The following is a 21,497-nucleotide window of genomic DNA, read 5'->3' on the forward strand; positions in this document are numbered from 1 at the left end:
CTGTTTGCTACATTACCTCACCATCATTGACACTTGTTAAGGAATAAGTCCTGTGGTTTTATATTTAAATGTTTGCAGGAAAACATAATTTAGCTATTAGTAATTTATTTTTTTCTCTCCCTAGAAAAATGCAACAATTGAATGTTTACAGGAGCAGGTAAGTAAGGTGAAAGAGAGATTGATGTATTTAATGGCACCAGAATGCATCGATGGGCTTGGAGATCCGACATCACAATCTAGCACTGCTTGCTGCCCTTTGATAAATTCTGAGGTCAAGTGTCCCAACATAGCAACAGAAGATCTATTGAACGAGGACTCTTTGTCAGAGATACAGAAGAATCAAGATTGCCTCTCTGGATTACAGCAAGATAGTAAACCTGTGTCACTGCAAAGTAGTCTGGAACAAATCTTTCATGACACCAAGATTAGCCCTGAAACAGTTCTGCATTCCCAGAAGGATCTAGTAGTCTTAATAGATTCTCAAGATTTGTATGAAGAAACTAAGAACCATCCAGAACAGCAAGCAAATCCTGAGAATATTACAGGGTCTTTCCAAAAGTCACTTGATGCCTCAAAAATGAAATTAGTTAATCAGAGCAAGCCAAATGACCATGTGAAGATCATTCAGGACCCCAAAGATGAAATGCTGGCCTTTTCTACAGTCCAACCATCAATTAAAGCTGAGAAACCTTCTACAAAGGAGACTAAAACCAAATTTGTGAACAGTGAGAAACTACAAGAGATTCTGCAAGAATTGAATGTTAATGCTATCTATTCACTAGATAGAGCAAGACAGATCCTACCAGCCCGAAACCTTGAACAGTATGGTAGGACGATGCAGTGGCTGAAACACCACTGTCATAATATTTCTCCATATACAATGAGACGAAGAAGACCACCTTTTTATTCAACAAGGAGTGTACACCCTCCATATTATTTCCAATATTTATCACCTCATTATACAAAGTATATCAATGAAGAATCAAATAGGGATACAATAAAAACACTATCTACTGATCATAGTCAATTTCAAAGAACTCAACACAAAATACTAACTGATGAAAGTGAGTCCAGCGGTCTATCAACTTCATGGTTAGTGAAGAAAATGCAAATGCAGCCCAATGGCTGTAAAACACCTCAAAAAGTGGAGCAAAGAGACAGATATATCCACTCCCTGACTTCAGGAGGAGAATGCATTAACAAATCCCATTCAGGTCTGAACAAATACTTATCCTCAAAAGAAATGTGCATAGTCTGTGAAGAGGGATCTCATGAAATATACCAATATGATTACTCAGACTCAGAATCAAACAGCTCAGATGAAACATTGGGTTATTACCGCAGGCCATGTTGTGAAATGTGTTGTGAAGGCTCCTGCAATTCTAGTACTTCAGAAACTTCAGACAGCGAGGAATATAACACATTCAATTGGTCTCAAAACCATCCAATTGTTAATTTTAAAGAGGACTTAAAACCCACATTTGTATGATCTTTCTAAAAGTCTTAAAATGTTTTTAAATCTGCCAATTTGTTGTTGGTTGTCTTTAAAGAGGATGGTATTGTTTTGTTGAAATATTGAATTTATTTTCTTTTCTATCAGTAATATAGTTATATAATTGAAATGTCATCCATAGGGATTTCTGGGTAGTAGGACATCGACCTTTATATACTTAAGAAAAAGAATAACGGGGTTATTTTCCATGTACATTAATTTTCATGCATACAAATGAGATACATAACTAATCCTAAGTATTAATTACAGCACATATAAATATATCTTTCAGCTCAAACTCTTCCCACCACTAAAATATTTTGAAATCCAAACTATTTATATCTGAAGAGGAGAACTGATTTAACTTGACAGTACAGCCACCAAGTTCTATTGGATTTCAAGCATCAATTCAGCCAGTATTACTTTTTTAGTTAGCGATACAGCACCGTAACAGGTTTTACTGTTCCAACGAGCCCATATCGCTCAATTACACCCATGTAACCAATGAACCTAATAACCTGTATGTCTTTGGAGGAAACTGGAGCCCCCAGAGAAAACCCACGCGGTCACAGGGAGAATGTACAAACTCCATATAGAAAGTGGTGGAAGTGAACCCATGTCACTAGTGATGCAATAGTGTTACAGTAACCGCTATGCCAACATACCGTCCAACAATAACTCATTTTATTTACAGAAAAATAAAAAGGAGGACAGGAGCAAATACAGTAAACATTAATTCCATCTGTGATTAAGATCTGTGATTAAATGGTCTATCTTTGCACATACAGATACGTATGAGTTACCTCTCAAGTTGTTTACCTGTTGAATATTGAGAAAATAGGCATGGAATTCTCCTAATTTATGGTGATAGGAATGTAAAACTTCATGAAAGCCACGTGTTTAAATTAAAATATTGTGGGAAATTATTTTGCTTCTATATTATACGTACATATTATTTTGTTTCTGTTTGAAGTGTAATCTAAGATTTTAAAATGTTTGTTTAGAATATATTAGAATGATTTCTTCCCTATAATTAATACTATAATGTTTTTTATTTATGAATGATAACTATCAGATTTCAAGGCTAGGATCTTTGAATAATTAGTCAAAAATCCAGAAATTCACCATGACTGCATTTGTCCCAGCTGTTTACCTGGAGATCTCTAATCATATGCTCTTTTTGTTGTTCCATTTAAATATTTTTATGATTTGTTTCTAAATTTGATGAAATTTCCTCATAGTCCTAGCTGCAGATTTCTCCCTACTGCTGATTTGTCAAGACAACCAATCTTCATAATTTACCTTCCATAAGTCTGAGAATCCCTATTAACCTCTCTGCTCCATTAACTAAAACCCAGGTTCTCGGGCTTTTCTTTGTAACCAGAACCATTTACTCCCATAATAATTCTATAATGATGCCCACAGTCTCACTATCAGTCTACCTCAACAGGATTTTGTATAAATTCACTGTACTTTTTATCCTCAGTGGAGATTAAAATTCAATGTTGGAGGCATAGAATGTGGAACAAAATATTGTATTTAATGAAAGAAAAATTGTGGCAGCTAATTTGTCACCCTTTCACTGTGCACACCGCCCCAGATGATTTTCTCTTCCAATCGAGGCCCTCAGTTATTGGAGTCGGCCATGGATGTTGCATCCCAGCTGTCCACATGATATGCAAGCTAGTACACAAGCCAGGGGAGTTAAACATGGAGATCCAGCTGTTGCCCATGTAGCAGGCTCTCCCTCTCCATGTAGCTGAAGAATCCAAAGGAAAGGCAGAGGTTGACTCAGTTTGCACTAGTGGTGTTGCAGGAGTTGCCAGACAACATTGAACTCAACATAATTCAATGCCTTAGGGACACCAACTCCAGATTTTTCCTCAGGGTTTATTCCCAAAGCCTTCCCTATAAGTTTGAGATCAGAGTTTTCCTTCTCCTAGATGAGCCGCCAAACACGGCTGATAAACCCCATCTGTCCAAAGCGACTGGTTTTAAGACACCAGTAACCCGCCTTTGCCTCTTCTGTTAGAAGAGATGGTTCCATTGAGCTTAATAGCAAAGCCACACTTGAAGGTCAGGAGCTAGACTTCGTTGTCTGAGGCTACTTAAGACACATGCCATTGGGTTTATTAGGTAGTGGGAGCTTAACCCTACTACCATCCCCAGCTATGACAACCTTAAGGAACCTCTTCCAATTATTTAGCATATAAAACCCATTATATTGTTGGAATGCAATATCATTGTTTACCTGTCCAATGGAACCACCCACCTAAAATTTTAATTGTGTACCTCTATATCCAAGGTCCTTTTTGACACGCCAAGTATTTTCAGTATTCTTTACTTAAGACTACATGTGCTTCAAGTGTTTTGCTGTCTCCAGAAAATTGTGTCTTTTTAAGGCAAATTCTACTGATGATATTCTTTAGGTCAGTGTAATTACTGAGATATCTCCTGTACCTAGTAAAGTGGCCACTAAGTGTATATTGTGGTTTTCTGCTGCTGTAGTCCATCCACTTGAAGGTTTAATGTGTTGTGCAGAGATGCTCATCTGCATACCACTGTTGTAACGTGTGGTTATTTGAGTTACTGTTGCCTTCCTGTCAGCTTGAACCAGTCTGGCCATTCTTCTCCAACCTCTATCATTTTCAAGGTGTTTTCGCGCACAAAACCGCTGCTCGCTGGATGTGTTTTTTTTTGTTTATTGCACCATTTTCTGTAAACTCCAGAGACAACTGTGTGTGAAAATCCCAGGAGATTCAAGATATTCAGACCACCCTGTCTGGTACTAACAATCATTTCACAGTCAAAGTCACTTAGATCACATTTCTTCCCCATTCTGAAGATTGGTCTGAACTACAACTGAACCTTTTGACCATGTCTGTATGCTTTTATACAATTAGTTGCTGCCACATGATTAACTAATTAGATACTTGCATTAATGAGCAGATATACATAATAAAGTGGCCACTGAGTACAAGTCATTATGAAAAAACTTCTATCTTCTTTTCTTTCTCTTTCTGAAAGCATACGAATCTTGCTATTTAGGTCATGCTTTCACTATTCTTAGTATCATTGCACCTTTGCACAACTTAAATAAACAAAATAAAAGTATCAAAATAGACCACAGAAACAAAAGAATAGAGATTTTTTAAAATCTGAAAATATTGCACAAATTATCTGTACTAAGCTGTAAAACCAAAGTTTAAATTGTCTTCAAATATTTTCATTAATTTATATAATAATTATAATGTGTATTTATTGTAGGTTTTGCTTTTGTAGCCTAATGGCATCTGTGGACATTAGTGATGACCACTTGTTACAAGAAAATAAATAAGTTAGATATGATAAATTGAATAATATTCAATTGTTTGGTTCAAAGTTTCTGTGTGTTTTGCATATTGTACAATTTGTATTGATATAATGTTCGGAAAAAAAATTCATGAAAATGTTAATACGAATGTGTACAAAAACCGGTATGGAAAACGATTTGCAGTGGATTGTCACTTAGCTTCTCTACCATCCAATAACAGGTTTTAGAGAACAGTTGGCTTTTGATTTCTATCACCATCTTGTTATGTATTGTAATGGTTCAAAATAGTTTTGATTCAAATAACTTTTTACCTACTTCCACCTTATATACTGTATATCTAATCATCAGGCCTCTGTCATCCTTCAGACAGAGAATTGCAGAGATTCAGAACCTTCAGAGAAGAAATGTCTGTACAACTCAGTTTTAAATGACTTGCCTTTATTTTGACCCCTTGCTCCTGACTCTCCCACAAGTGAAAACAAGAACTGAGAACTGTTTGAGAGATTATCCCACAGTATCATTTGCTGTCTAAAGAGCAGTGGCCTTCTCTAGCCATGATGCAGCCGCTGAGGCACTGTGTAAGAGGATCAAAAACACCAAAGGGATGCACAAGTCTGGCACTTAGAAAATGTGAGTTTTGAAATGTTTTGAATTAAGTTTAGAATATTGATTTTTGTGTTGGTTTTTATTCTGGTATTGTAGTCAAGCAGGTGCAGTGATGGCTAGAAAAGGAAGATGAGAAATTGTTATTATTTATTTGAAATGCAGCGTGATGAATTGTTCTGGATCATTTGGCCATAAAGATACTTTCTGTGTTCCTTCCTGCACAGTTTCATTGAAATGTACACTATTAATGGACTTGACGGGATAGCTGCAGGGATGATATTTTGACAAGCCACAGTATCCAAAACCAGAGTTCACAGTCTCTAAAAAAAAAAGTTGGTCATTCAGGACTGAGGTATGAATAACTTCCTTCACCCAGAAAGTGGTGATTTTAAAAATTTATTCAAGAGGGTTAAACATATTTATGGTTGTGAATGGAGCATGACAATTTTTGCAGTGAGGGTTTACTGAACAGCAGCAGATTTAAGACTGAGATTGGAAGATGCATTGATGTTAAGTGAATGATTACTGTTAATGTGTGAGTATTGTGCTGAGGTAATAGATCAGTCACTATTTAATGGTGGAGCAGGCACAAGGGACCTAATGGCTGACCTCTATTTCTTACAATAAGAGGGCTACACAGAAAATGTACCTGGTGCTAATGTTAAATCTAATGACCATCATGAAATTTGAGACCCACTAATGAAATTGTAGGGCTCCTTCAAAGCCAACTGTTACCAAGCAGTTCAAAGGGCTCTTTCTCAAACTGCAGATGACACAATGACATGTTGTCTTCACAGATGGAGTGGGCACTGTAGTTAAAAGTCATCATGGAGGACTTGCATGTTCATGCAACCTGCTATACTCTTGCAAAAATGAAATCCATTTAGCTTGCTTGTGATAGCACCAATGTCTCCCTTCACATAACATTTGGATGTATTTCAATTATTTCTAGCTCTAGTCTGGAAGCAGAATGCTATTCAGAAATATATTAGCAACCCTGAGCTTAATAATTATTAGTGAAGTATTCCACATTCAGATCAGTCTCTACCACCTCCTCTTCACACATCCTCTCAGTTGTCTAGATTAGCATGGGAGCAAGCAAGTATCACAGAAATCTTGTCACCTTAAATTCCTGAACAATTGCTATTGTTCAATGAATGGAGGATATTGTATGATATACATTGTGTAAAAATATATATAATATGACAAAGAGAGTTATATCACATTGTTATTGTTATTTTTGTTATATGATATTGTTCAATGATTTCACTAGTTCAACGCATCATAGAAATCAAAGAGCACAAACTACCAACAAATGATTTGGGTCTCATTATTGAATGTTTTACCCCTCTCCTTCTTGAGCACCTAAAGTTAGCTATAATGGTGACACCCAGTTTTTCAGTTTCATTGCTATCATTTGCTGACCCCACATATGGACACGAATCAACTACATCATCATCATTGTTTAATTATTGTGGATAGAGCTAAGAAACTGCAAGGGTAAAAAGACCCAGATGGAAGTTGTATACAGACACCCCCCCTCCCCAGACAGTAATAAGGATGTTGCCTACAAATTACAACAAGATATAGAAAATGCATGCCAATAGGGCAGTGTTACAATAGTCATGGGGACTTCAATATACAGGTAGATTGGGAAAATCAAGTTGGTGCTGGTTTACAGGAGGGGAAATTTCTAGAGTGCCTACAAGATGGCTTTTTAAAGCAGCTCATGGTTGAGCTCACTAGAGGATCAGATAATCTGGATTGGGTGTTGTGCAATAACCAAAATTGATTAGAAAACTTAAGGTAAAAGAACCCTTAGGGGAAAGTAATCATAATATGATCAAATTCACCCTGAAATTTGAGAAGGAGAAACTAAAATCAGATGTTGCAGTATTACAGTGGAGTAAAGGGAATTACAGAGGCATGAGAGAGGAGATAGCTGTAATTGTTTGGAAAAGAACACTGGCAGGGATGATGGCAGAGCAGCAATGGCTGGAATTTCTAGAAGCAATTTGGAAGCCACAGGATATATACATCCCAAAGAGGAAGAAGTATTCTGAAAGAAAGATGACATAACCATGGCTAACAAGAGAAGTCAAAGCCAATATAAAAGCCAAAGAGAAGGCATATAATAGAGCAAAGATTAGGGGGGAGTTAGAGGATTAGGAAGCTTTTAAAAATGAACAGAAGGCAACAAAAAAGTCCTTATGAAGGTAAAGATGGAATACGAAAGTAAGCTAGCCAATAATATTAAGGATACCAAAAGTTTCTTCAGATACATAAAGTGTAAAAGAGAGGTGAGTGTGGTTATTGATCCACTGGAAAATGATGCTGGTAAGGTAATAATGGGGGACAATGAAATAGCAGATGAACTGAAAAAGTATTTTGCATCAGTCTTCACTGTGGAAGACACTAGCAGTATGGTGGAAGTTCCAGGTTTCAGGGCATGAAGTGTGTGAAGTTACCAGAACTAGAGAGAAGGATCTTGGGAAACTGAAAGATCTGAAGGTAGATAAGCCATCTGGACCAGATGGTATGCCACCCAGGGTTATGAAAGAGGAGGCTGAAGATATTGTGGAGGCATTAGTAATGATCTTTCAAGAATCACTGGATACTGGAATGGTTCTAGAAGACTGGAAAATTACAAATGTCATTCCACTCTTCAAGAAGGGAGAGAGGGAGAATAAAGGAAACTATAGGCCAGTTAGTCTAACCTTAGTGGTTGGGAAGATGTTGGACTCAATTATTAAGGATGAGCTCTCTGGGTATTCTCTGGAGATACATGATTTTAAAAAAAATAGGCCACAGTCAGCATGGTTTCCACAAGGGGAAATCTTGCCTGGCAAATCAGTTTGAATTCTTTGAAGAAGTAGCAAGCAGGATAGATAAAGGAGAATTGGCTGATGTTTTGTTCTTGGATTTTCAGAAGGCCTTTGACAACATGTCATATATGAGACTGCTTAACAAGCTGCAAGCCTTTCCTGTATTACAGGAAAGATTCTAGCATGGATAAAGCAGTGGCTGATTGGCAGGAGGCAAAGAGTGGGAATAAAGGGAGCCTCTTCTGACTGGCTGCCAGTGACTAGTGTCTGTGGGTGTCTGTGTTGGGACTTATTCTTTTTACATTATATGTCAGTGATTTGGATGATGGAATTAATGGCTTCATTGCAAACTTTGCAGTTGATATGAAGATAGCTGGAAGGGCAGGTAGTTTTGAGGAAATAGAAAGGCTACAGAAGTATGTAGACAGATTAGGAGAATGGGCAAAGAAATAGATGAAATACAGTACTGGGAAGTGTATAGTCATGCATTTTGGTAGAAGAAATGCAAGGGTTGACTATTTTCTAAATGGAGAGAAAATACAAAAAACTGAGACATGAGGGGACTTGGGAGACCTTGGGATTCCCTAAAGGTTAATTCACAGTTAATTTGCAGCTGAGGAAGGCAACGGCAATGTTACCATTCATTTCAAGAGGACTAGAATATAAATGCAAAGATGTAATGCTGAAACTTTATAAAGCTCTGGTGAGGCCTCACTTGGAAGTATTGTGAGCAGGTTTGGGCCCCTTAGAAAGGATGTGCTGAAACTTGAGAGTATTCAAAGGAGGTTCACAAAAATGATTCCAGGATTGAATGGCTTGTCATATGAGGAGCGTTTGATGACTCTGGACCTGTACTCACTGGAAATCAGAAGACTGAGTAGTGACCGCATTGAAATTTAATGAATGGTGAAAGGCCTTGAAAGAATGGATGTGGAGAGGCTATTTCCTATGGTGGGAGTGTCTAAGACCAGAGGACACAGCCTCAGAATGGAGGGGAATCCTTTTAGAAAAGAGATGAGGAGGAATTTCTTTAGCCAGAGAGTGGTGAATCTGTGGAATTCTTTGCCACAGGCAGCTGTGAAGGCCACATGTTTATGTATATTTAAGGCAGAGGTTGATAGATTCTTGGTTGGTCGGGGCATGAGGGGATATGGGGAGAAGACAGGAGATTGGGGCTGAGAGTTAAATTGAATCAGCCATGATGAAAGGACGGAGTAGACTCGATGGGCCAAATGGCATAATTCTGTCCTATATTTCATGCTATTATGGTTCGTATCCTTCCCATTAGGGTGTCTGGCACAATCCATGCTCAAAAATTCACATGCTCTTCAGACTGGAAGAAAAGTGTTATCCTGTATCGCTGGTACAGTAGGTGCCCTGCAGCTAAATTTTGCTAGAACCTAATCTAATATGTCATAATAAATTATTGAATACCTTTTGCATTAAAGCTTGCATGCAAATAAGTGTGTTTGCTAACGTGTGTACTGCACCGTATCTTACTGTACATTAGCTACTGGTTATTAAGCTGAGGAATTCACTTTCTATTTGAATATTTGTAGAATGAGTCCGGTACAATAATTACCAGTCCTCTTTCCTAGTCGTTGTAATGGATAATAATATCTTTTTTTTTTTTTTCTAAATTTTATTTAAATTTTTAAATGATTACAAGTGAAGAAAAAAAGATATGTGACCCTTCCCCCCTCCCCTTAATCCCTCCCCCCTAACTACCCTATATAAAAAAAATTAAGAAAGAAAGAAAAGAAAGAAAGAAAGAGTGCCTGGTTGTTGGTAGGTCTCCACATGCTCCATGGAGTTCTTAATAACTTTAGTATATATATTTATTTCTTTCCCCAAGTAGCCATTAATTTTCTCTTCAGAGCACCTATATATTTAATCCTGTCTTTTGTAAATAAGGGCCCCAGATTTTCAAAAATGTTTCATATTTATCTCTTAAGTTATAAGTAATTTTTTCTAATGGAATACAGCCATAGATTTCTTTTTTCCAACAATCTATACTTAAATATGTATCTGATTTCCAAGTAATTGCAATAGCCTTTTTGGCTACAGCCAGCGCAGTTTTTATAAATTCTTTCTGATATTTATTAAGTTTGAGTTTTGGTTTTGTCCCTTCAATATCACCTAGTAAAAGTAATATTGGATTATGAGGAAGTTTTATTCCCGTAATTTGTTCCAATAAAAGTCTTAAATTTGTCCAAAAAGGTTGAATTTTAGAGCAAGACCATGTAGAATGTAAAAATGTACCAGTTTCTTGATTACATCGGAAACACTGATCAGATAAACTTGGATTTAATTTATTTATTTTTTGTGGTGTAATATATAATTGATGTAAAAAATTATATTGCAAAGATTTAATTTACAAAGATTACAAAGCATTTCTCTGCTCCTCGCAGAGCTTTGTTTTAACTGCCCTGCCACAAATAACCACCTATTCCTTTCCATCTTAATTTTGTTAATCTCCTTATCTTGATTGGCATCTTCTATATTATATTCAAAACGTTCATTTGTTTCAACCAGTCCATACGAAAGCAAGTTTTGCTCCATTCAAGATTTGAAGCCCTCTTCCCTATGACAATCTCAACGTCCCCACCCTCCACGTATTTCTGTAATGGTCCGTGTCAGCAACGATATGATTGGTGGGAAAGCAGGTTTTCTCTCCGTACAGTTTGCTCGGTGTACTCCCTCCTACCTTTAGAATTGATTGAACTTCGAGCTGCAGACAGTCGATGTGATTGATTGGTTTGGCCTTTAAGAAGGATCGGCGCTCGGAGTGAGGAGAATGCCCTCATCGCTGGACCGTGGAAGGAGATAAACCCAGACACCGGGCGCATTTTGTCCTGTCACAGATCCGCAAGTCTATGTAAGAGTTACAGTTCGTCAAGCGGAACTGCAAAAATAAAAGAGCCCGACAAAGCCAACTTCTATCAGAAACCAGCAGAAGCTGCCTGCTGGCAGATTATTGACGCCAGGTTTCTACGCGAGAGATGCCAACCGCATTGAATGGGTTTAATTCTTGAAGCTGTGTGACAGCGAAGGCAAGATTGAAACCTGCAATTTGTCCTCGCAGTTAGTTTCGGTGCCCCCAGCTGGAACCGAGATGTAGCAAGTTATTCTATAATAGAGTGAATTATAGGACAGCTAGGGGCGCAGTAATATACAGTATAGACTTCATTGTAAAATATGCTATTTCGACGGTCGAGTCTTTGTGCTCCCCAGCTGCGCTGTTCACTGGAAATTGTTCGACCTGACAGTTCATACGGTGACTTTCCTTTTTGGAATCAACAACATGGTTTACAGCTGGTTTTGGAACCTGAATCTAGAAGCTACCTTGCTGTCTCTTAAGCAATCTATAATATTAATCCAGCCTGAAACAGTTCTGTGGGAAACGTATATTAATATTTATCTGGTTGCAGAAATTTTCCGATCTTGCTCTATTCCATAACTTGTTAAGATGTTTTATCGCATGTGATATATAGACTATCATCGATAATGATGTCATGATGTGACATCTTGAAAAATGTATCTAAAAGGATGTATTAACTTTAAAACAGCATATCCATCTGTTTTCATTTCTTTGCCATCACTGTCCTATTACTTAGCTCAAAACTGTGAAGCAATTTCTTAATGTGACCATAAAATCATGTCAAGAGACACAAATCTTACTGAGGCAGTGTTTCAGCATTCAATAAATTAAACTCAATCACAATCTTACTTACAAATATAAATACAACAAGAGTATCTTACACAACGTTTCAATCAAAACGATTTTCCTAATTTGGAATATAATGTTATTTCTAAGGTATTTGTTTATTAATAACCTAAATGATAAAACAACACCATACTGTGTCAGGAGCAACTGATGACTTCATGTAAGATTCAGCATTATTTCACTCTGTTCTGAACTCAGCTACACCATGCTGGGGAGGGAAATACATAAACATTTCCAATCACTTACTTTTAATTCCAGCTAATGTACCAAAAATAGTATTGGACTGATTTAGAATTACCTGCTCTTTCCTCTTCTATAGGAGTGGTATCTACTAAACCTAAAAGCATAGATGAAAACACACACACACAAAACAAACACGTACTTATAAGTGTTTGTACTCCAGAGATCAGTATTTTGGAAAATTCTTACAATAATTGTTGGTTATGATGTTTCAACAAGCAGCACCAGATGGCATATGAAAGATTAGAGTTGATAGCAGATACCTGTTCATAATCTCTTTAATGACTAAAAGATCATCACTACAAATTTTATAAGGCTCATTTTTAACATCTCTCTCTCTCTCTCTCCTCTCTCTGCCTCTTGAACGATCGTATCTGAGGTACATCAGGTAGTTTTCTCTAGTATTGATGCCATGATAAACATTCAAACGAGATGGTAGAAAGATAATCATTAACACTGATTTTGTTCAAGTTTAACACTATTTCAAAAAAAATCTTTCATTTATTACCAAAGGTAAATTGAAGTATATACCAAATGGGTAAAAATTGCTTATCTCAATTACATTACTATCACAAAGAGAATGAAAAATATATTAAAATATACCCTCTGCCAATATTTGACTTGGCAATGATTGGCTTGAAAAATATATCTAATTCAATAATACATAACAATGTCAACAGGAGAAATGTTACCATGAATAGCTGCTAAATTACTGAAATAGTAATCCAAAGAGCTGAATTAACTGCCTCAGGTCATAGTTCAAATCACATCACATAAAATTTAATTCAGTTAATTAAAATTCAATTTAAAGATATCATAATGGTTAACATGCATTATCTTAAGAACCTATTGTTTGAAATCTGGTGCTTTTACCTGATGAAATCTATGTGATTCAATGTATGGTTGAATCATAATTGCCCTTTGAAATAGCCAAGCAAGCCACACAGTTCAAGGACAATTAGATGAAAGCATAAAATCTAACCTTGCCATTGACACCCAAATCCTCAGAACAAAAAAGAAAATCTCTAAACATGGTAGGTTATTTACACAAGGTATTGGCTGCTAGGCAACAATGCAGCCAATCTCAATCGTTAAAGCCCTTGGACATGAATAATTTTCATCATAAAAATAGTAGGCTGCAAAAGAACTCAAAATAGTGGGAAGTGAAGCCATCTTCTGAACGTGATCAGAGTTACAACATGGAATCATAGAAGCAGTGAAGCTTACATCACAGGAAGTCATTCAGACCATTGTTACTGTGAAGCTTCTTTAAAACATCGGCTACTTAGTAACACACATCCATTTATTTCCTGATATATTTCTCATCCTCAAATACCTGTCTAATTCCTGTTTTAATTAATTATTTTATAATTAACATCCATCACCTTTTCAGGCAGAATTGTCCAGATCCTGTTAACTTGACTTTGTAAACATGTTCTTTCAACTCTCTTTTAATCTAATTAATCTAGGTTATCAGCTCATTTGCTGTGGTGTATTAGTTACTTTAATTGAAACATTTCATCATTTTGAACATTTCTATCAAATTCTGAACCTCTTTTAAAAGTAGAACTTTGCTAACTTTGCTAACCATAGCCTACTGTATGTCCCTCATCACTAGATATAATACAATAAGCATACTTTGGACCTTATCTAAAGCTGTTATGCATTACCAGGAATCCATAATTATTTATAACATTCTCAGAATCTAACCTGTGATTTACGAATTCCCAGGATGGCCACCTTGCTTTTGAATTTTTAACCTCCATTTATAAATTATTAACCTTGTTACCAATTTGCTTCATCTCCTTTTAGGATTATGGCTAATGTGAACTTTCCAAAGCAAAATAACATTCCAATATAAACTTACAGTATGTTAGACAGTATGTATGGGGAGAAAATCTAAGTCAATAGCTCAGGTCATTTGCTCTTCAAAAGAATGATAAAGTGAAAAACAAGTGTATTGTAAATGATCTAGCAGGGGTAGTGTTGGAGAGGAAAAAATATATGATATGGTGGAAATTTAGTTTGAGTAATACATATGTATTACATGAAAGATAAAGACAGAAAGAAACATAGCAACATATTTGGACTGATACAAAGAATATTATAATTGCAAGGAATCTGAAATTGCAAGATGATTGATGTTAATTATAAAATAATTAATTTATACATGAAATACCCTAGCTGATCGGACAGTATCTGTAGAGTGAAAAAAACTTTTGTTAATGTTACAGATGGATGACTTTGCCTCAGTAAAGCCAATTCTGACACAAACTGTAAAAGCTAATTCTTTAGCTTGTAACATGCATCTACATCTTTGGTTTCCCACACAGTTTCAAAGATGTCAAATGTAGGCTTGTGAATAGCACCTTGTTTTCTGTTTGGGCAGGTTGTAGCCCTTAGAAATATAGAAATGCTAGAAATCTAGTGCTACATTTAGCAATCAACCTGGATGTATCAGACAAAACTCCTAGACAGAGGAGTCTGTTCGATCAGCAGGTGTTCAACATCTATTCCACAGCTAGTTCCTATCAAATGATGGATAGCAGCAATCTACAAACCTATCTTGTTCATCCTATCCAGAGTTTGGGGCACATGATAACAAGAACTTTAAGTTTCCTGGTAAATAATGCCCCAAACAAAACTCATTGGGAGGTTTGGATTGCAAGACATAAAATGACTTGACTGCCTGCTGCTTCCAAGTATGTCAGAAATTTGCATTTTCCATTATAATATTGTTTCTTCAAGTTCTTACAGCATTAGTACAAAGGATTTTCTTTATAATGGTGCTATTGCTAACCAATCCCAGTAACAGTTGCCACTAAAGTAATGCTCTAGTCCGCTTTGATCATCTGACAGCAAGCTCCAGGAACAGGAAAAACATCGTAACACCATTTCAACTCTATGAAACTCAAGTTTAACACAGCGAAATTTAGTAGTTTATAAATTCAATCACAAACATGTTTTAATTGTAAAGCCTTTATTGTATCCTATGTGGACCTCCAGTACAGCACAGAGGAGGAGGAGGAGGAGGGCTAAAGGAAAGGAAATTATTAAGAGGATCCAGAAAGAGAAAGGGCAGAAAGTCTCTTATTTGGAGACCTGTATCCTAATCATTTCCCCAAAGCCTTGCTCTCACCTTTAATTGTAGGAGCAACAATGATCTAGAAACTACTGTAGTATTTTCTAGGAAATTGAGACTTGTTAATTTCTTCAGGCAGAGTTCCAATTATCCATACGTTGCTATAAGCAGAGCTGCAACTCAATAAGCAGTGTTCAAGGTGCAAAGAGATTAGAGGATGGATTGCCAGGATATGAGAGTTTCATGGCCGCAGTTTAGTAATCTTGCTTACAATTGCTTGAAGAAGATTTATGTGGCATTTCAGCCAGTTGTGCTTGGATTTTAAAAAATCCCCTTTTTTGATGTTGAGTGCTATCAGTAATGATGTAGTTGCCACACAGTCATGAGAAGGCAGATAGAACCAACAGACCTGAACACCCAGTCATTTGGTTGTATGAACCTGTCACTGTCTCCCAACTTCAACCATGCTTTACTGCTCTATCTGGTTCAACTCACCTGTTACTTTACACCTTTTCTCAGTCCCCCAATCACCTCAGACTACTGTCTCCCCTTCTCCCTTTTATAGTGGCCATCTCACCTTTCCACTTTCAGTCCTTTTGCAGGGTATTGACCCAAAATATGACTATTACTTTCTTCCTACAGATGCTGCTTGACCTACTAAATTCCTCCAGCAGATTGTTTATGGCTTTGATAATCCCTGATAGATTCTGACCACCATTTCTACATGGGAGTACATCACATTCTTGTAGGCTAGAAATGTTTGCAACCACCTGAATTCATCCATGTTTTCTCATTTTGAAATGTTGAGGAGACTTATCTATTCCCTGTACACCCTGTTGAGTTCCTCCAGCATTTTGTGCGTGCTATTCTGTATTATGGGTAGGTTATTATCAGAGTATGAAAATACTAAAATTGACAACCAACTTTCTTGAGGACTTGCAGACACATTGTTTAAAATGTTGGAACTAAATGCAGAAACTGGAAGTTTCTGACCAATTATCTCATCTGGTCACCAAATTATAGGAAATGTCAACAAAATAGAGAGAGTACAGAGGAGATTTACTAGAATGTTACCTGGGTTTCAGCATCTAAGTTACAGAGAAATGTTGAACAAGTTAGGTCTTTATTCTTTGGAGCGTAGAAGGTTGAGGGGGGACTTGATAGAGGTATTTAAAATTATGAGGGGGATAGATAGAGTTGACATGGATAGGCTTTTTCCATTGAGAGCAGGGGATCTTCAAACAAGAGGACATGAGTTGAGAGTTAAGGGGCAAAAGTTTAGGGGTAACACGAGGGGGAACTTTTTTACTCAGAGAGTGGTAGCTGTGTGGAACGAGCTTCCAGTAGAAGTGGTAGAGACAGGTTCGATTTTGTCATTTAAAAAATAAATTGGATAGATATATGGACAGGAAAGAAATGGAGGGTTATGGGCTGAGTGCAGGTAAGTGGGACTAGGTGAGAGTAAGCGTTCAGCACGGACTACAAGGGCCGAGATGGCCTGTTTCCGTGCTGTAGTTGTTATATGTTTATATGATATCAATTTCCCTATATTTGAAACCCCCTCCATCCACTCCCAAAATAATACATTTGACAAAAATGAAACTTTGTTCTGTATTCTATTTCAAATGCTTCACAAATAAGGACTACATTGGATGTTGTAGATTCCACTTAACAAGAGTGGACTGCTTCATTCTTCTTCTTCTGATATTACACTTAGCATCTTCTCACCCATTTATTTATCTGTGTATGAATTTGAAACCATTTCAACATTAATCACATGTATCGAATTAATTTATTATATTCATTTTAGATATAGACAATTGTGACAATCCTCATATCACCTTTCATTTTTTATTTATGTGAAACTTATATGGATTAAACAGTAATAAACTTTATTCTAAAGTTATGTAAAACTTCTTTGAAACATTTCACATATTGATGTTACTGCACATTGCAGGTTATCACAGTGTTATGAGGGAAGGTTGAGAAAACCGAAAGATGTCTTTATTGAAAAATAAGATTCTGAAGAAGATGCTCAGTAGGTGATTTCTGTCTAGAATGGCTAGAAACAGTTTATGTAGATTGAGAGAAAAAGCACAATTTTATCTTTTAGACTTTAAAGTTTAGAGGGCCACAGATCTTTGAAATTCTCCATTCCATATAGCTATAGAGGCTGTATTACTGTATACAATATATTCAATGCTGAGATAAGCAGATTTCTTTTTGTTTCTGGGGAGTTAATGGAAAAGGAAAATCACTGTAAAGTGAAATGGAAGCCAAGATCAGATCAGTTGTGATCAGCCATGTGGTTTATTCCCATTCCCATTTCATTTACTTCCTGCTGTAGCATTGCAGTAGGCATAAAAACTGCCATGACAGATCCTCTAATCTTTTGGATTCAAGACATTTTACTTCAGTAAAATCAAGCTTTCTAAATGCTAAATATAAATTTCCCCACCAACCTTTCTCAAAGCTTTGCCCTATTAATCCAGGTCTTCAGGGATGGATTGGCTATGCATAAAGTAAAGCATCATAAACTATGTTTCTTAATTTTTGTATTTTTATAAGTACATCAGTTCAATCATTGGAAGATTACATTTGTTAACGTAGCGAATTGGAAACTTGACAAGGATGCAAACTAACTAGGAATTCAATTTCCATGCCCAGCTTCTACAGTTCTACCTGGAAATTGGGGAAGAGAAGAAAGGTCTAGGTGGTGATCTTTGACATCCATATTAAACCGGACAAGAAGAAAAAGACCAGGAAAATAATACATAAAGACAGAAGCAACTTGCCACTTCTAAGCTAGCTTATGGTTTTGGCTTTTGTACAAATGCCTGCTTTAATATACAGCTCATTACAGGAAATCTTACATAAAGTTTATAGTTCATTGTTTATGATATTGGGCTCTATTTAATATCTCTATTCCCTAGGGGTTGGCATAAGAGAAAAGCTTGCATCAAACTACAAATAAGACCATTTCACTAATTGGATTATTGGAGGAAATATTATTCATAACCAATGTACACATTCATGAAAATAGCTGAAGATCGCTCGTACACTATAATTGAGCATATCAAAAGGATGTCCAATGCTGAATCTTTGCCCTCTAGTTCCTTAACTTCCTGAAACAGAATTTACTTGTATTCTCATATTGCACCTCTTCTATCAGTAGCCAGCGTCCACGTTAATTTACATCAACACAACCTTCCTGAAAGGTGATGACATAGTGTCAACAAAAGGGTGGAAGTTCCATGTTTGTCATTTATTTTGTAAACACTGAAAATAATACAGTATATCATGATTAAATCCCTGGCATCAAAGCACATATCAAAATTGATTTAACAGATAACACCAACACCCACATCCACGACAGCTCTGTCTACTTGCATGAAAACAAACATATATCTTTAATAGAAGACCACATCCACATACAGAGAAAGAATCCATGAATCAGCCATAACTTGCTGCTGTTTTAATTAGGTTCAAAATGGAAGAGTACGAATGATGTCCTGGGTCTTATTCCAGGTAGATTGCAGTCTCTAATGTACAGGATATGTTGTCTCAGCTTTGTCTTTATCATTCCTTATCTGCTCATCTATTTCCCAATCACCTATTTACTTTCCTGTGGTTATTCCATTAGTGATCTCTTCTGTAGTCTTACTCAATTTTTTGCCTGTCACTTCTTTCATTTTTATCCACACCTGTAGATTTAATAATACATTATCTTTCACCTTTTACCCTTGTCCTGGTCATCTTCTGTTTCATACACATATTTGTGTCATTCATATGCTTTTATCTCTCTTTCCTGCACTCTCTCACCACTGTTATGTATTAACCACATCATTGGACTTTGTCTCTACACACAGAGACCATCACTGCTTTAGTGTTTTTAAGATAGAACAACTCTCATCTGGTCCATTAGCAGATGTATATGGATTAAAGCTTGATAAGAATAAAGAGGAGGCAGGTCCTCACTTACAGAACCCTTAAGGCACCAAAGTCACTGAAACACTGGCAGTTAGCTTGTATGAAACTGAACAAAAAATCAATATAATTAAATGCTGGATGCATTTTGAATTAATGAAAGTAAAGCATTTTAGTACAAATTGGGTATTCAGGCAAAATGTCTCACATTTTCAGATCCATTGTTTTAATTTTTTATTCCATAATTAAGACAATAGCAGCAAAACATGTAAAATTAAAATTATTAGTGAAAATTTCACAATGTGTGGGAGACATTTCAGGAAATCAAGGTGCTAATTAGAATTCAGAGACTTGCAATGGTCTTCTTGATCAACCAACTTATCAGTCTGTTTTAAAATTTAGATGTTAAGTCAATAGAATGTGTGTAATTCGTACAATTATCAGGTATGTGCTAATTACCAACTATCACTCAGGTAAGTGTTACAATCATCTATTACGCTCTCAAACTCCGAACAGAGCACGTTTACAACAATTTCTCATGCTATCTTCTAAATGGACTTCTCGTCCCATAAACTGAGTTGAGAACCTAAGCAACAATCTTTGCCATTACTAAATCCTTAGATGTCACTGACGGTACTTGCCTCTGTATTTGAGCAGCCATGGATAAAATGAATAGATTAAAAGGAACACTTTCCATTCAATCAATACTGATATATATTTTGGTGCCAGGAATATCATCATGATATATATGCATTAATCTTGCAGCAAGCATTACATTTTCATACTGGCTGCTTTTGCCCCAATCAAATAGTTTACTGGTGGTAGGCTGCAAACTACAGAGCATTACATATGAATGTCAGCTTCCCCTCAATTTTTTAGATTTTATACTCTGCTCTGAAACTGCAGCTTGTGACTTCTGTGTTAAATCCATACGATATCTATGCTGAAATGCACTACCAACACTAGGATAATAAGAAAAAATCATTGTTAAATTTTTAAAACTGAGGGTCCAATAACCCTACTTCAAATAAAAGAAGTAGATATAAAAAGTGTTTGAAAAAAGTGCTACCAAGTTATTCGTATGTTTCTGTGTTTAGCACTATCTACATTATTTCTTCCCCCTGAAAAATCTTAGAAAAAATAATTACAAAAACAAATCTTAAATTTTACATATTGCAGTTATTAATGAGTAGTCATGCAGCAATTTGCAATCATGCAGTCAAACTTAAAAGCATTATGTTCTCAGCCAAATATACCACTAGTGAGTTTAGTGAAGGATAAAAATGTTACAGTATCATCATGGGCAGAGATCCAGAAGCAGCTTTTATATTCACTTCCAATATGGATGGGGCCGGGTCAACACCTAAAACAACAGCTCCACAGATTCTTACTTACCTTCTCAGAGCATCTGATTGCTTTATGTTTTAGATATCCAATATCTTATTGTTTATTCTGCTTTCCCCTGGCCAAATAATTAGGCATGGTGCATGAGATAATGAAAAGAATATGTTGAGTACATTAGTTAGCTTAACAATAGTTTAAAAGCTTCCAGGAAGAAATACAACACTGCACTAATTCCTGGAAGTTCCTAGCTCATGACCACTCAATGTGGAGATGAAGCATTTGGGATGGTACAAAGGGCTGCATTGGGAGAAAACAGAAGTGGATGAAGCATAGCACCTCACAAGCTACCCAGTTGAACAACCCATTAGCCACAACTTGCCCTTATGCGGAAGGATCAGCAGTTCTCATGTTGGTATCAACAGGCTCCTATGAACCCATAAAACTGGAAGGGAAATGGGTTTTTCTCAATTCCAAATGGTAATCTAAGAAGATGAAGTTGGGCCCATCAGTATATATATTTTTGGTGGTCAGTGGTTCAGGAGGTGGTTCAATGCAAAGTGTTGAATTTATATTTTAAATGAAAACCAGGGAAATAATTTTTTCTTTCATAATCACAATATCAGATTCCAAAAAGATATGATTTTGTTTGATTATGGAAAAAAGAACACTTTTGTTACTTGGTCAATTTATTTTTGTCCCAGGATATCAATGACTTTGTCAAACCACACCTAGTTGTCCATTGCTAATTGTCCTGACAAACGACTTGGCTGCTAGACCACTTCAAAGTGTATTAAACGCCAATAAACAAATGTACAACATACACCATTCCCTATATTTCACCTTATTCAGCAAGAATTTGGATTTCCCAGTCAATACAACCCTAGATGTTTCCTGATTCACCAGTTTTCCCATCTATCATTCAATACCTTCATTTTCGAGTT

At 36.4% G+C, this 21,497-nt stretch overlaps 1 protein-coding gene and 1 long non-coding RNA gene across 3 annotated transcripts in view; one reads left to right on the forward strand and one right to left on the reverse strand.

Moving 5' to 3' along the window:
* Positions 1–4,854, forward strand: part of gpr156 (G protein-coupled receptor 156) — an 83,550-nt gene extending 78,696 nt beyond the window's left edge. For both annotated transcript variants that reach the window (XM_073045341.1, XM_073045343.1), the window contains one exon: positions 125–4,854. In XM_073045341.1, the coding sequence (XP_072901442.1) occupies positions 125–1,489 (1,365 nt within the window). In that variant the 3' untranslated portion in view covers positions 1,490–4,854. The remainder of the gene's footprint in view (positions 1–124) is intronic.
* LOC140727687 (uncharacterized) overlaps positions 1–11,125 on the reverse strand; it is a 76,118-nt gene extending 64,993 nt beyond the window's left edge. Inside the window, exon 1 of the long non-coding RNA XR_012098899.1 lies at positions 10,944–11,125. This is a non-coding gene — a long non-coding RNA (uncharacterized lncRNA). The remainder of the gene's footprint in view (positions 1–10,943) is intronic.
* Positions 11,126–21,497: the final 10,372 nt, after the last annotated feature.

Source organism: Hemitrygon akajei, chromosome 5, assembly GCF_048418815.1.
Source record: "Hemitrygon akajei chromosome 5, sHemAka1.3, whole genome shotgun sequence".
Lineage (NCBI taxonomy): Eukaryota > Metazoa > Chordata > Chondrichthyes > Myliobatiformes > Dasyatidae > Hemitrygon > Hemitrygon akajei.